Raw genomic sequence first — 16,496 nt, forward strand, 5'->3', positions numbered from 1 at the left:
TTTCAAGCAACTCACATAGTCAAAGACTTCTGGGAATATTGATATAAAAGCAGTCAATGTAAAATAATATTTTTCTCTAATGTGTACATGTAACCGTATGCATTTTCAGTGAATTGTATGGAACAATTCACAAAATGAAGAAATTGAGATACAGTACATTACACTTGCGGATTGTGCTCTTGCTATTTAAAAATGATCTATTGTCTTTTAACTGTGATTTTACTATATGTGTCTTCCAGATGTGTGGAAGTGATTGCCAAAGAAGGCCGGAACCTGAAGGAGCTATATTTAGTATCCTGTAAGATCACTGACTCTGGTATGTAATATACCTATATCTTTGGTTTTGTGAAGATTGAGCTCTGCTAGCTTTGCACAGGGACTCTAATGAAAGTGTTGGAAATGTACAGATAAAATTTTTCAAAACCTTTATCCATAAAAATAGGAAATGTACAAAAAGTGTTTGACATGCTTAAAAATATCTGGTTAGAAGTATGAAAGTCAGTGTGCATATGTGCTGCAAAGTGTTCCTTGTAGAATTGACAGTTACTGAGCAGACTGGATAGAGTGCCCTTTGAATTGTCCTGGAGACCAGGAGACCATTTGGGAGAAAATCTAAAAATACCTGTGCATTTCTAGATGCTGTAATAGCATAACTAAGCAACTATGAGTGTGGATTGATTGCCTGTTGTAGGCCATAAAATTTGAATCAACTTGATGATCCCTTAAAAATGCTGTTATGAGAAAATAGAGAGGAGCACCTTAGGAATTAGGCTTTCTGTGTGATAGGCCACAGAGAGAGACAGAATTTGTATTTGGAATAGGAAAACTTCATAGCACTTGAGTGTGTTTGCAGAGGCTGCTTTGTTTTATCTTGTTTTGTTTTTTTCAAATAAGATACATCAAATAAGACACTTATTTCTGCAATAAGGCCAAATTCTCAAATGTCTATCTCCCACTTACATGCCTAAATTTCAGTAGGATTTACAAACTTTATCTTTGAGATGTGTATCTCAGGTTTTCTGATTATTTTGTTTCTCATTCACCTTTTTTTTAATTTTAACTTTTTACTCCAGAACTTTTATAAAGAATTACTATGTCAAAGTGATAAATTACCTTTCCAGTGGTCACAAACTCATTCTTTTATTTTCCCCTTCAGATTTTGCACCTCACTGGGGTTTGCAGGGGTGCATTCAAGGGTATGTTGGTCTGCAGAGTTCAGCTTGTGTCATGTCCACAGTATTTGCAATTGAGCTCACAATACAGCTGTAGCACCTGTGGGAGCTTTGGGGCATGGCAGAGGAGAGGGAGCATGGGTCTATACCACCGTTTTCTCTGGTCTGCAGTTGTTTGTACATCCATGTGCAGAACAGATCTTGCCAAAGCTGAAAACAGATTTTCTTGGCTTGATACCTCTTGGCCATGAGTCTGTGAATTTGTGAAATGGGAACTGTCTGCTGGAAATTGAGGGAGGTGAATTATCTGTAGAACACAAAGTGACAATGAAGGTGCTTCTTGTCACTACCATAGGGTCAGAGGTGCAGGACCTCAGCTGGAAGTGAAACTGTTTGTGTGTTATAGATCTACTAGCTGTACTTTTGTCCCTTCTGACTTTGACAACCCATGTAGAAAGAATCATCATGGGAATAATGGAATCCACATCTTGAGGATCAGTGATTTCTCAAACTGATGTCACACTTCCTTGGCTGCAGTTATTGAGAGGAACACATGATTTCTCAAAAAGTAGGGAAACAGACACTGAGAAACTGAAGCAAAGAAACTGAGGATAGGGAAAGTCTTGATTATGAAAAAATGGAGAGAGAGGAAAGGAAGTGTGCATGGCTAGATGAAAAGTGGGAAGTGTAATTCACAGAATGAATGAGTGGAGAATATATGTAGAGTTTGGATTATTAGCTTGGCAACCATAGTCATCCAACCTGAGCTTCTGTTGACTTCTGTGGACTAAGGCTTACATGTCACTAATGTGTTGGATTCTGCAGTCATTCAACATTATTGCAGTCAGTTACTGGGGTACACTATGAGTGTACAGATTTCTTGCAGCTTGATGGAGTACAGATGCAGGATTTTAAAAGCTGTCTTTGAAACTGTTCAACAACAATTTTTGATGCTACAGCAATTAGCGGAGTTTTGACCTCTGGGCCAAGATCATAAGTACTTAGCAATTCAAGTGAAAAAAAAAAAGTAATCTTGCTAATTTCCAACAAAATTTGTAATAATTTGAGACATTAATTAAGCAAAAACAGTAACAATTGCAGTAAATAAATAATTGCAGCAAAAAAATGTTATTACTGCCTTGCAATTAATGCTGTAGGTGTGTATGTGTGAGGTAATCTCAGGTACTCTAGCAAAGACTGTGAAGTGTGCACTTCGTCATTTTTCATTTCATTCTTTTGTTTTCCCATTTCTACAATAAGACAGTATGCAAAACTACCAGACATGCTTATATGCAATTAGTATTTTTAAAACACACTAAAATACTAAGTTTTATTTTGAAGCCTAAAAGATTAATTAAAAACCCTTACACCCTGATAATGTAGCCATAGGCAGCATTAGTTTCCCTGACATTTTACTGCCAAGAAAAATGTTTTGTTATATTATACAGAAAGACAGACAGAAGAGGGTTCAAAAAGGAATTGACATATGTGTACATACTAAGAGTTGTTAACTTGTGAGAAAAAGAGTATATTGCTCTATTTCATGTTACATTACAAAATGGTTAATTCTGTATTTTTTTGTATAAAAAAAAGTATATTTTGTTTAATTCTGAAGATTTATAGAATATTTCTGTTTCTCTAGAATAATTTTCTAAAAATCCATTTTTAATTAATGATGTTACAGTGTAGCATGCTAGGATCCTGAAAAGTTAGTTTAAAAGTTTCTTTACATCCAGCACATTGTAAAATGCTAAATAATCACTAGAATTTACCTAGACTGACAGGAGAAGCTGAGTTAGTATAATCTTTGAGATAAACACCTGTTTGCCCAAGAACACAGAGTGAAGTTAAAGCTGACATTACTTCCTCATATCATGTTGCCCTTTTATTAAACAATCATGATTTAAGCATGGATTGTCAGTGTTATCTTCAAATTTCTTGCCTTTTGTTGATTTGTGTCACAACCTTAACTTTACTTAAACATAGAGGGGTTTGTATTTTAGCTTTTACTAAAAGCTATTAAGAAAGCTAGGCTTTCTCAGCTATGGGAAGACTGTGTGTCAAATGAATTAGGTTGATGTGAAAATGTATAGCGGTGAGCTGGGGCAGCAAGCACACACAGAATTGTGTAACTGTCTTTTCAATTTTATGCTCTAGTTCTGGGTTTTATTGATATCCTTAGTGCTGGGAATTTGTTTTAAGTAAATCATTACTTACAAAGTTTGTAATGGTGCAGAGTGCCATGGCACTCTGAAACAAAAAAGTGAGATTTTGTGTTCAAAGATGAAAAGATTTGATGAAACTAGCCTGTGAAACAGGACTAGATGTTTTAAGGGTCTGATCTTGCAGTAATGTTAAGTGTAAATTTACTAAGAATTAACTTAAAAACTGCATTCTTACTAGTAGTGAAAGATAAAAGTCTCTAATGCTTTACTTCCACTTTAGAAAAGTAGTCAGACCAGTGGGTTTTGTCTGTATGTGCAGAAAGTCATTTCAAGGCAAGCTTTAAATTGTAGGCTTCCACTAAGAGAAAAAAAGAAAAAGAAAAAAAAAACCACCCAAAAAAACCCCCAAACAAACAGAACACAACCACCCCCAAAGAAAAAAACAAAAACCAGCTTTTGAAAAAAGTTTGGAAGGAAGTGTTCAAAATCAGCACTTTATACAGCTACACCGTGAGAAGTTACTTAAGAAATTTCTGAATAACCAAAGTTCCCAAACTGTCATTAAAAGGAGTGCGGTTAGCACAGTTTGAGGAATATGTTTATCTCATAACAATATCTCTGTCAAGTAACCTGCAGAATATGACAGTTGTCTCAATAGTTGTCTTGTAGAATTTCCATTACCTAGTAGTTCTGGATTTTGCCTAACGTAAAAAGGCTCCATTTCTAGCTGTAAAGTAATTGCACAAAGCTTTTCAGATTAAATGCTTCCCACAAGGACCTGAGATGAACTGTGGTATTTTGCTGATACCTTTAAGATTTTGTATATATTGAAAAAGAGCTGTCTAGATATGTAGCTTTTTTGTTTTCTAAAATCGTGAATGTTCCTTTTTCATATTGCCTCTTTTCATCATTTACTGATATATTTAGTGTCTCTGAGGACACATGATTTTTTTTAAAAGGTTTTTCTTCTATGAGGATGTTTGCTGAAGCAAAAAACGAGTTACAGCAAACTATAATTGAATTACATAGTTTTTATTCTAAAATGTTATAGATGGGGCATAGCTGTTACAAGTAGATGTCTGGAGGAATAAGATAGTGTTTATACTGAGTCAAGTCCAACTGTCACAAGACAAAACATAACTATAAGCTGCATTTTTTTCTTCAAAATTGGATAATGGATTCTTTTCTCAGAAGTGAGATACATCTAACAATGTTAAAATAGTTTTCCAGGATGCTGTTAAATTCTATTGTCTTAATATTTAGGCTACATATGCTTTCTCTTTTAAAATAGAATATTTTAATTATCAGGGCGTCAGGTCTTCTTACTGAATAATACAGATAAATCCTATGAGAGTCACTTGAGTTTCCTCTCCAGTATTCAGCATTTGTCATGTAAATCATAAAGAATAAGCATACTGTGGGTATTTCCTCACAAAAGAAGGTTTCGTTTCTGCTTCACACTTGGATTAGCAAATTTCTCTAACGCTTGATCTCACTAAAACTATTTGTTTCCTAATTTTAGCCTTGTATTTTTAAAACACCATGTCTTTTGTACAGTATTATTCAGAAGGGAAATATATTGTTTGTGGGATAAATGCAGCACTTACAGATAGACAGAATGGAACAGGTAGTAAATACATTTTTGAGTTAAAAAGATTTCATCCTCACACATTACCGGCTTACAATCTCTTACTTAATTTATATCATTTAAATAAATACAGCTTTCATTTTCTCTTTCAAAATTATTTTGAATTGCTGCTATATTGATTTCCAAGTTTCCCTTCGTCTCAGAATCATTCTTTCTGCTATTATGTTTTCCTATCCTGTGCGTATTTCTCTTTCGTACTTTTTTAATGACCAAGGGCATGCAAACAGTAATCACACTGAGAACTATGTTTATGCTTGTAGATAAGTGTACGGATAATCTTTCTAGAACCAGGGCCTCTGTTATCTTCTTTAGTGGTTATGTATGTTACCTATATATGTATGTTTGTGTGTGTATAAAATGATAGTATTATATTATCTGATAAATTTATATATTTATTGCTATATACATATGAGAGAAAAAGAATATATATGTATTGCTTTCTTATAAACTGATCTTTTCTTCCTTTCCACAAAAGCATTTTCTCTCTACTTTCTGTTCTGTTACTTAAGTATTCAGAAACCTGTACTCACTGAAATAAATCAGCAGGATTTTTGATGTTTCCTGCCAAATTTTGAGGTTCTTTGCTTAGTTTTAAGGTTCCTTTTCTGTGGATAGGCTGCAACTTTAACTCTAGCAGACAGTAGGAATTAATTACTTAAAGAATAAGTAGGTGGTAAGCAATCTGTACCCTGTTGTATACACTAATGATACTTAACTTCCTTTGACAAAATCTCTAGCAGCTAGTAAAGAGGTTTTGTTTGCTTTTATATTAAAATGTTCATTCTTTCAGAATTCTGAAACAAATATTACGATAGAAACTCTGGTAATTATAAGGATCAGTGAAAGCTTACTCTAGCAATAGAGATGAGTTAGAGTTTTATGTAGTTTAACAAAGCAGCAATACACAGTATAACTTATTAACCCTTCCTCCATTTAAATGGCATTACTGTTTATGTTGGAGTGTGCGGAATGAAGATTTGGAGTCTTTTCATGTATTTCAGAACCTCTGTACATTTCCTTCTAGCTAGGAGAAAAAAAATACAGAGTATACAGCTTTTATAAGGATGTTTTTCAACTTGTTTGTTCTAATTTTTTATATTCCTTTTGTATTGTTTTAGTTTGGAGTAGGTGTTCATATACAGCCTTGCATATATTGACACCTGTTTTATTTTCATAAGGGATCCTGTTGACATTGAAAGCAGAAGGATTGTTAATGTGAGGAAAGATAGCTGTATAATCATGTATTTTGGGATTGGAACCCTATCAGAGGACATCTTCTTTAGTCCTGTTAAGTGTGTTCAAGAAGTGAATAGACAACTTTAGTCACCTGTCTGGAGTTTTCAGTAGAAATTGTTAATAAGAAGTCAAATTAAAACTTTATCAAAAGTAATCCCTGAAGCAGAAAAGAGCCCTTGAACAATCTGTCAGCACCATATATAATTTGTAACTATCAAAAAACAAATTTTATTTGTATAAGTTTTATCAGTATTCCCAATGTCACAAAAATTCCATGCAGTTTTCTTTAAAAGTTGATTTGAGATACCACCATGCATCTTCAAGACCCATACAGTGAGATAAATTACTGCAATAGCATATTTCTCAAATAACAATTCCTTTGTCCTACAGTACGTAATAAAGGATTGTCTCTGAACGAGGAGATAAGACAAACTTCCAAACTATTTTTGTCATACTAGAAGGTGGGTTGTCCCCCTTAACCTGTACCCTTAAAAATAATGCAGTATAATAGCCAGTTGAAGGAAGCTGGATGTAGATGCACTTTTGAATCATCAAGATGAACACAGCAGAAGCCTATGATTTGTACACAGTTTGTTCCCAGTTGGTTGTTCTAAAGGTAGAAAACAGAGATGTGTTCTGCTTCAGGTTTGGTTTGTCTTGTAGAGAGATCCACAGGTACTGTTGTTTTAATTTCATTTCTTCTGTGGGAAGCTTAGTGGTTTGGGTTGTTATTTCAATTGTTTGGTGACAAACTTGGCAGTAGTTTATCAATCATAATAGAAGGTTTAATTTTGTGCTTTTTTATCTTGAGAGAGGTGTTTCAGTTAATTTTTGGAAACAATGCACCTCATTCTGACTACCAAAAGACAAAAGGTATTTCTGATATAACAAAAATTGAAATGGCTGCAGCCTCTGCCAATGTTGCAAGAAATACAGTTTCAAGTTCTTGTTTATTCATTTGCTGTATTTACTGTGTTAGGATACTATATTATAATACGGAACTTTATCTGACCCAAGACCCAGCTTCTATTCTCTTGTGATATTTGTATTTCCTGTTTTATATGACCTTTAAAAAATAACATAAAGCTTTATTCCTTCAGTGCACATGTTAACCCCTGTGTCAAAAACAGTGTGCTAGGTGCTTCTTCAGTGAGCTACCACACAGCAAAAATATTTTTTAAATTATTATATCTAAAACCTTGTTGTTTGCAGCTTAAGACTGATTTAAAGTGCAAATAAATTATTACATGTAAACTATGTAATTATGATCATATTAGGGTCATTGCAGTTTGGTTTTGTATTTTGATAAACTCCCTCAAACTACCAAAGAAATGTATTGTCATTTTACATTTTTGTCTTATCTTTCATTTCAAACAGTATCTGTTAATTTCACACTGTAACAGAGAATACCATTCCCAATAGAATATTTGATTTGCAGTCAAAGGTAGATTTACTTGATAAAACCAGCTGTGGAAATTGTATTTAACATGTATCTATTTCTGGCTTGGTTAGAATATAATTTAATGTAAACATTTAAAACATTTAATATTTTCTGACAAACACCGGTAATGACTTATATTAACACACTGTTGCTATAGTCCAGTTTTATATTTAATTCATTGAACTTTTGATTTCATTTAAATTTTGCCCCTAAACCACTTTATTTGTTGAGTAGCAATTACCAGTATACTTCAAAAAAAAAATCACACATTAGCTATATTTGAATTTATTCTTATAAAACCTAGTATTAGTATCAGTGGGTATTATTTAAGGGTCCCTCTCATAATTCCAAATTTAAAAGCAACATTTGTATTTTTCTTAAGTGAGAGAAAACAGACCTCAAAAAGGAAAAAAAAGGCATCTACCGAGTCTTTTTCCATTTAATCAGTTACAATACAAAACTCTGGTTGATATATGTAATCATAGAAGTAAAGAGTTGCACCGTATTTTAAAGTGGCAGTGCTAGTTTGCAGTTGCAATTTATTTCTTCTAAATTCTAGGAGCCAGTGTTATGATCCCCTTTTTAATGCACTATAAAATATATTTTTAACAAATTAAATTTTAAAATGAGTATGTTCCTTTAGTGTTGCCTAAATAAAAGTGATTCTTCAGGCAGCATCTGTAAGGGACATTTCCATTCAGAGAGCTTAAATGTGATAACTGTTGTTTAAACTTCTTAGCAAGTAATATAGTTGTTTCAACATGATTACTCAAACTGAGTTAAGTCTTTAAAAATACCGGGTTTTGATGGTAGGATTGCCTTTCTATATTCTATTTTGTAACTTCTCTTGGCTAGTTGTTGAATTCCAGTAAAACTCAGATTACTGAAGGGAAGGTTAATTTTGACTGTAATCTGACTGTCTGCCTGCCTTAAAAAATAGATGAAGTACTTCATGAAGGTACTAATAATGCAGTTATTTTGAATGCCTAAATTAAGAAAAAAAAAATTCTATTCTTTTAATCATTTCTGTAGTCTCAAGGATTGCACTAAGACTGAATGCCGAGAAACGATTTTTTTGTTTAAATGCCTGAAAAAAACACTGATTAAGATATTGATGTAGTCCAATAGAATAGAAGTAAAACCAAATGGCTAATGTCACAGCAATATGATAAATACTGTTTTAGAGCCTTATTTTTTTAATAAAAAAATGAAAATGCTTAACAATAACAGTTCAATGGTTAAATGTTTTTAAGAATGGAAAGCAGAATATGAAAACAAATTCTAAATCTATTGCATCTCTGCCTTGTGGCATATTACCAAGGCCTCATTATGTATATACATGAATAGATCATTATGTTTAAGTATGGCATCTGTGGCCCAATATTTAAATATCAAGAAGTAGGGACTGTATCATTTTTTTATTCATATTACTTTGGCACATGAATCATGAATCAACAGCAAAAACAGTAATAAAAACTCTAATAACATGGGTTTTTATCAACTTGTCTAAGAAAAGAAGATGCATCCAAAATATATTTTATGTTAGTTAATGAAGTGGAATAAGTTGTACTTTTGCTCTGCGTTCCTTTTAATTGTGGTAATTCTGGTTTAGCTTTGCTGTGACAAAAGCATTTGATTTTTACCTCTGTAATGAAGTATACAAAGAATTTCATCCTGTCTTTGTAAACTGTAAACTCTTTCCACACCACAATACAACAGACTGTAGAAACTGTTCTATTTCTGATATAGGGGACATGATTCACTTCATAAATAATCTGACAGGCAAGTAATCATTGTGCTTTCAAAAATTAATAAATTGACATCAAAATTTTAGTTTGGTCAACTTCAAGGATTTGAAGAGTTTTCTATGAAAAATCAGTCTCAAACTAGCTTTCAAGTTATGTATTTTTGTTCTTCATAAGTCAAGTAGGATCATTTTAGCTGTTGAAATGTCAAGTATCTTTCCAAAACTCTCAGACAGCAAGATTGCTTTATTTGCAGTTCTCTTTGGCTTGGTGCCATTGCCCCTAATTTTTAGCTATACATACTGAACCGTATTACTTCTAATTACAAGATGCCTAATACAGAAGAGTAGTAAAATATGTCCAAAAATATGTAGGTACAAGGTTGATAGTACAAAGAGAAAGGAATAAAAGTGGATAAAGGGAATTCTTGAATAAGGTAAGAAAACAAATCTAATATATATGAATTTTTTAAAAATACACATTTTGGATTCTTCTGTTTATTTTTATACACATTTGGTAACTGATAAATGAAATAACTTCCGTGATGTCAACCTGTTTAGATACTTTAAAAAAGAATACAAATATTGGGAATGTTTGAATGTTATTAGCTAGATATAATGATCCAGTTTTACACACTTCTAAAACTTTTCAGTAATCTGAAGATACTAAAACTTTTAAATTTTTTTTCCAGGTCAATATTTTGTTGAGGTTTTTAGACTTTCAGAATAGAATTTATGTTGTACGTGATGCAACTAAATTATCTTTTAGGAACTCAGGAACTTTAGGAACTTGGTTGTTCTGCCATGTGTGGATATTAGAATAAAGATGTAATGTAAAAGAAATTTTCCATACTACCAAAATTTGAAAGCACTGAAATTGTACCTTACATTTTGCATAAATCATTTTAATTTGAAGATGTAGTAGAAACATTTCTCTCTGCTTCAAGTGTGGAAGCATATATGTTCCTCGATTAAACCTGTAGGCCTACATCAGTAATAATAGTCTAGTGTCAAATTTATGTTTCAAAACACTGTAGTTCATTTTTATTTGTACCAAATTAAATGGTAATGAATACCAACTTGTCAGCAGTGTTAGCAGTTCACAGTCCCTTACCTGTGTTTTCTTAAATAACTCATTAGTTTGTGCATCTTGCTTTTTGAGTACCTGAGTTAATGCAACTTAAACAAAAGGATTTTCTCAGTTTAAGCATCTGTTGGGTATCTTAAGTTGGCTACTCACTCACATACAAAGAAAGCATCCTAGAATAACTACTTTTTACTACTAGGAAACAAACTACTTTTTACTACTAGGAAACAAACTACTTTTACAACCAGGAAGCAAAACTACCAAGGATGAAATGAGAGGTGTTCATCAGCTTTCTTACGGTCTGTAAGAATTTCTCAAAGATCTAGGTCTTGCTGCATTGGAGGTTGAACATGAACATTAGCCAGACTATTATGTGGTATGATCAAAAAATCATAGAAATTTTGCATGAAACAGACCTCTGTGAGTCATCCAGTCCAGCCTTGCATGCAGGGTGGGGCTGTCACCAGCCCTAGATCGGGTCTGCTGTTGCTCGGCCTGGCTATTTCTTGGAAGATCTCCAGGGAGAGATTGCACTGCATCTCTGGACAATGTTTCAGTGCTGCACTTACGCTTCTAAAGATTTTTTTTTTTCTTCTTAATGCCCAGCCTAAACCTCACAAGCCACGCTGTGTGGTCATTGACCTTGTAACATCTTTTGGTGAGCTTGTGAGTCAACTTTAAGTAAGTCCATTGTTTTCATAACCATCAATACAACTCAGATCTTACCACAGTAGTGTATTTGTGGGAAGAAGAAATGTGTGTTATTTTTGCGTTTGAAATTAACCTGGAACTTAATAAAGTTGGAAATGAGCAAAAGTTAACAAATATTCATAAAAAGAACTTTCTATTTCTTGGTTAGCCAACCAATGGCTTTTCCTATCAGAGGCTTTTTATGCTGCATATTTATCACATTGAATTCTTTCCTAGGCCACAAGCAGTTTTTTAACTATTTCCTTTTAACTTATTAACTCATTATTTAGGAAAAAACCTAATGCCTTGTGAATTAATTATATTTGCTTTCTTTTTGCAGTTACATTGAAATGTCATTAAAAGTCAGTGTCAACGTTGCCTATAGCTTTGTTTTAAACCAGTGGGGATACTGGAAAAAAATTAAAAGCTTCTTTTGGCTGCTTGGATATATTTCATGTTGGTAAACCACAAGTTGTTTAAGTTTCATTTTGTTTTGAAAGCAGACGCAATGAAGAAAACTCCTTATATTTGAGCAGCAATACAGGTTAAGGTTCTCTAGTGTCCTAATCTACTAGCTCTACTGGTAGCATCTCCGTAATGAAAAGTGAAGGAGGGGATCATGGTACTTAATGGGTGCTGCCTAGTAAAAGGATGCATAGCGTAATTAACTTAAACCAGTTGCTGGTCTGGTGCAACAAATCCCAGGTTATGTGTATTGTACATCTCCTATACTCCTCTCACTTTTCATCTCAATCCCTGCTATTTTCCTAGAAGCAGAGGTGGAAAACAGCAGTGGAATGTAACCTTTACTGTTAGTCTACAGTTGGCTCTTTTTCTTTTCTTCTAGCAACATAAAACGTTGTCTGATTAGTAGATCAATTTTTCTTGATTAATGTTAAGGAGGAACAAAACCAGTGTAACAAAGTTTGGAAGCTATTTCCAGACCCAAACTTGGGTGGCCAGGGTCATAACTAATGAAGTACCAAAGTTTTAGGAACTTGGTCACATAGAGGAAGCCAGAACTGCTGACTGGGAGCATGGTATCCTTTAGGTTTTGGGGTACGTCAGGTGGCCAGGCAGAAAGATGACACTAAATGGAAAGTTATTGGAACTATGTTTTTAAGGAAAAATGAGCACAGTAACTTATTTAAAATTTCACTCCCTTTTCTTTGATCTGTGCATTTTAGTTACATCACATTCATCAATCAGAGTGACAGTGGCAGGTGTGTTTTGTGTCGAATTTGGTGGCACTGGCACATGTGAGTTCTTGGAGCCCATGTGCTGGAATTGCTCTATGGAGGACTTTGTTCTTTCTTTCTGGGTCCACATGGGACTGTTTAGATCAGGGCAGTTCTTGTATATGCTGAGGAACTGCAAAAACATGTTGATGGGGAATTTTCAGTGAAAAAGAGGTACTTTGTTTAGGGTGATAATTGCAGCAGCTACTAATCAGTATACTTATTCAATCTAAATCTTAGATTGAAGTATCCATTTTTTGCCTGTAAATCCTTGAAGTGATGCTTATGTCTGTCACTGAAAGAAATTATAATACCCACAGATTTCACTTTGGCTACTTAAATGATCTCTTTTGTTTCTCTTTGGTAGTTTAAGAACAAATAATTTCTTTATTTTTCCTGGATGTAGTTCAGCAATTTTATGTAAACAGAACTTATTTTGTCTACCATGTGTTCTTGTCAGATAATTAAATGAGGAGGATTAAGAAACCATTCTGATCAAATGTTATTACTAAGAAAAAAGAAATCTATTTTGTCCTTTAATCAATAAATATACAAGTACACCTTGAAACTAATAGAGACTGCAAAATGAAAGAAACCAAATTCATTGAGATCTCTATTCCCCCTGCAGTCCATATTGTCTTATGAGCTATGATTTATGACCAGTCAGGTTTTGTACAGGTTTTGTAAATGAGGGTGTATGATACACTGACTGTGTATCTGCACAAAATCTTTTTGTGATCTTATGTAGAGGGATTTGCCAACAGCTGTGTGTTTGCACTTCTATGTGTTTCGCCATAACTGCACATGCATATACAAACATGCACACAGAAGAAATACCTTGGATGAATGTTCTTTCTTTGTTTGTTTCTTATATAATCATAATTGAAAAATTGCCTTTAGAGTACAGAAATAGCACACATTTTCCAAGGATGTCTTTAAGGGTAAAGAAAGAAGATTAAATAGCAGTTTTGGGTGGTTTTTTTACATATTTGACTTATTTATAATGCAGTTGAACATTTTGTAAGTCAAGTACATTACTGGTGAATTTCTTCACACGCATTCCTGTTATTTTTTTAATCAAAATAAAAAGGTCAACAATGTAGTCTTTCTGGTAAAGTACAATTTGATGACTTTCTGCTAATGCATAATACCATTTAATTTGATTTTAGGAAGGGGAAGGTCTCTAATGGAAGGGAAATGGACTGTATAAACTAGGTGCACCCTCATATATTTACCTCTGTTCATGCAATCGTAAATATTGCTGCTAGTGCCAAACAAACAAATAACAATACTTGAATTGTAAACAGTTTGAGAAATATATATGAAATGTGTGTGCACAAAACCTGTTTCAAATTTACAAAGTGCCTGCATGTCATTGAGGTATGTAACTGCGCTGTGGTATTTAAAAAAAATGAAAAAAAAATAAAGGTGATTCTGAAAGCTGTGGGGACTAATGATCCAACCCATCACATAACAACCAAGTTCTCCAGTTCATGGAGATTTAATTAATTACATGGGTCATGTGGAAAGATTGATTGTTTCATGTAACATACACCAACACTGTAATATTTTTTTAGTATAGGTACACATAGCTCTTTCTTTAGATGGGTGGAATTACCCATCCACACATCTATACTCCGTTCCTTATGTAAGATGCTCGTGATTCTCTAATCATCATAGTTGCAACTTTGTGTATTGTCACTCATCTGATTACTAAAGATTCCAGTACTAGAGATTTTGAAGCACCTCACAGTTTGCAGATAAAAAGTCAATAATCTTGAACCAAGATTTAACAAAGAAACATTTGTGTAGTTCCTATGGGAAGTGGCTTAGAACTGCACACAGAAAGTTAAGCTTATTACTGTATTTGATAATGGAGCTACTGACAGGTCTTTTGTTGAATGAGAGGTGGGGTACATCAGATTGTGAAAGATGGAAAGCCTTGTTGGGTTTTTTGCTGACATAGACTTTAAATCTTGAGCATCTGATGGTATCACATAGGGAATAAAAGCAGCTTTAGATTTATGGGAATAAAAGTAAAAGAATTCAAAATAAAACCAAGCAGTCACAGCAATAACATGTGCAGCCACAGTTTAGGGAAAAAATCCTTGGATTTTTTGCCGTCAGCTGGAACCTTGGTCTGTTTTGGAACTCAAAAGATTCTCTTTGCTTTGCAAAGTTTTAATTGATTATGTAAAATATTTTCAAATTCTGCTACACTGAATACAGAGTTTATGGTAACTTTGAACTCTGTTGATGGTCTCGAGGCAACCTGGATCTGTTTTGGAGACATCGTCCTTCACTGTTATGTTCCAGAATGTTTGGGGGGGGGGGGGGGGGGGGGGGATATCAAGTGTTAACTTTGGCCATTGCAAATTTTGGATATGTATTGCTGAATTTCAGTCACTTTGTATGAGGAATGCTACTGTAGGTGCCCTCTGACCTAGACCTGGCCTCTTTTCACTTTCCTAATGTTTTCATAAGTGCAGCATAGGTATTTTCAATGTCTTCCAAAGTTAAGAGCCAAAGCACCTTTTCTCTGAAGGGCCAAGCAAGATAGCAGGCTCACCTAGAAGCCACTAATAGGTGCTGGTGGCCCTTGGGCATAACAGAGAAGAGAGGTCCAGGGATTTGATCACTCCAGAAGTTTGACTGGCCCACACAGAGTTAGGACATAGTTTCAGGCAGGGGAGTGTAGGCTGTGACATGGGGAGCTCTGAGGCGAGACCCTCAAGAAAATTGGGGCATAGGGAATTCCTGGGCTGGAAAGTACTCATGTATTAAAGCATAGATAATTTTCTCTCAGGAATAGGAAGAATAACAGGTGTGGATGTTAGAGTGGAAGGGGTAGGGAGGAGGTCTTCAGCAAGGGTTAGGGGATGCCCAAGCCACCTGTTTGCTTGAGGAAAAGAATACACACATAGGCACATGCCCTTATCCTTCTTGTTCCCTGTACAGGAATCAATTTGCAACAGTGACACATATGCATCATATATTCAAAAGCTTTCGTTAGAATCAGATGCTTTATATGATAGGTGTTTCTAGAGGTTTAGAAGAAAAGTTGCAGAGAGTCAGATCTGAAGCTATGGAACCTCCTGCTGTCTGATGCATTGTAGAGCCAGCGTTCATTTGGTTTTAAAGCTCTGTGTAATAGCAAAGTTGGTTTTTTTCTTAAGGAAAAAAAAAAAAAGGGTTGGTATTTTGAAAAAACAGAATATTCCAGACCATCTCGTACAAATACTGACAGGAAGAAAATTGCCATGCAGTGGTAGGATATTGGAGTCAGAAATTTACAGAGAGTCAGACACTTTTCTTAGTATTTTTTCATTCTTCATGACTATTGTGAATTCAACCATTTACATTCATGAAGTCTTAGCTACTTTTCCACTTTAGGCCTGCTCAGTATTGGGGCAAGTTCTGTTTAATATCTTTATCAATGACCTGGATGAGAGGATTGAGTGCACCCTGAGCAAGTTTGCAGATGACACCAAGTTGGGTGGGAGAGTTGATCTGCCTGAGGGTAGGAAGGCTCTACAGAGGGATCTGGACAGGCTGGATCAATGGGCTGAGGTCAGTTGTATGAAGTCCAACAAGGCCAAGTGCCGGGTCCTGCACTTGGGTCACAACAACCCCATGCAGCGCTACAGGCTTGGGGAAGAGTGGCTGGAAAGCTGCCTGGTGGAAAAAGATCTGGGGGTACTGGTCGATAGCTGGCTGAATATGAGCCAGCAGTGTGCCCAGGTGGCCAAGAAGGCCAACAGCATCCTGGCCTGTATCAGAAATAGTGTGGCCAGCAGGAGTGGGGAAGTGATTGTTCCCCTGTACTCAGCACTGGTGAGGCCGCACCTTGAGTGCTGTGTTCAGTTTTGGGCCCCTCACTACAAGGAAGACACTGAGGTGCTGCAGTGTGTCCAAAGAAGAGCAACAAAGCTGGTGAAGGGTCTAGAGCACAAGTCTTATGAGGAGCAGCTGAGGGAACTGGGGTTGTTTAACCTGGAGAAAAGGAGGCTGAAGGGAGACCTTGTCACTCTCTACAGCTACCTGAGAGGCAGTTGTAGTGAGGTGGGTGTCAGTC

General features: G+C 35.0%; 1 protein-coding gene across 3 annotated transcripts in view; it reads left to right on the top strand.

The window, feature by feature from the left end:
• FBXL17 (F-box and leucine rich repeat protein 17) overlaps window positions 1–16,496 on the top strand; it is a 291,827-nt gene that overhangs the window by 190,977 nt on the left and 84,354 nt on the right. For all 3 annotated transcript variants that reach the window (XM_041120781.1, XM_030004066.2, XM_030004065.1), the window contains exon 7: window positions 240–316. In XM_041120781.1, coding sequence (XP_040976715.1) covers window positions 240–316 — 77 coding nt within the window. The remainder of the gene's footprint in view (window positions 1–239; window positions 317–16,496) is intronic.

Source organism: Aquila chrysaetos, chromosome Z (genome assembly GCF_900496995.4).
Source record: "Aquila chrysaetos chrysaetos chromosome Z, bAquChr1.4, whole genome shotgun sequence".
Classification (NCBI taxonomy): domain Eukaryota; kingdom Metazoa; phylum Chordata; class Aves; order Accipitriformes; family Accipitridae; genus Aquila; species Aquila chrysaetos.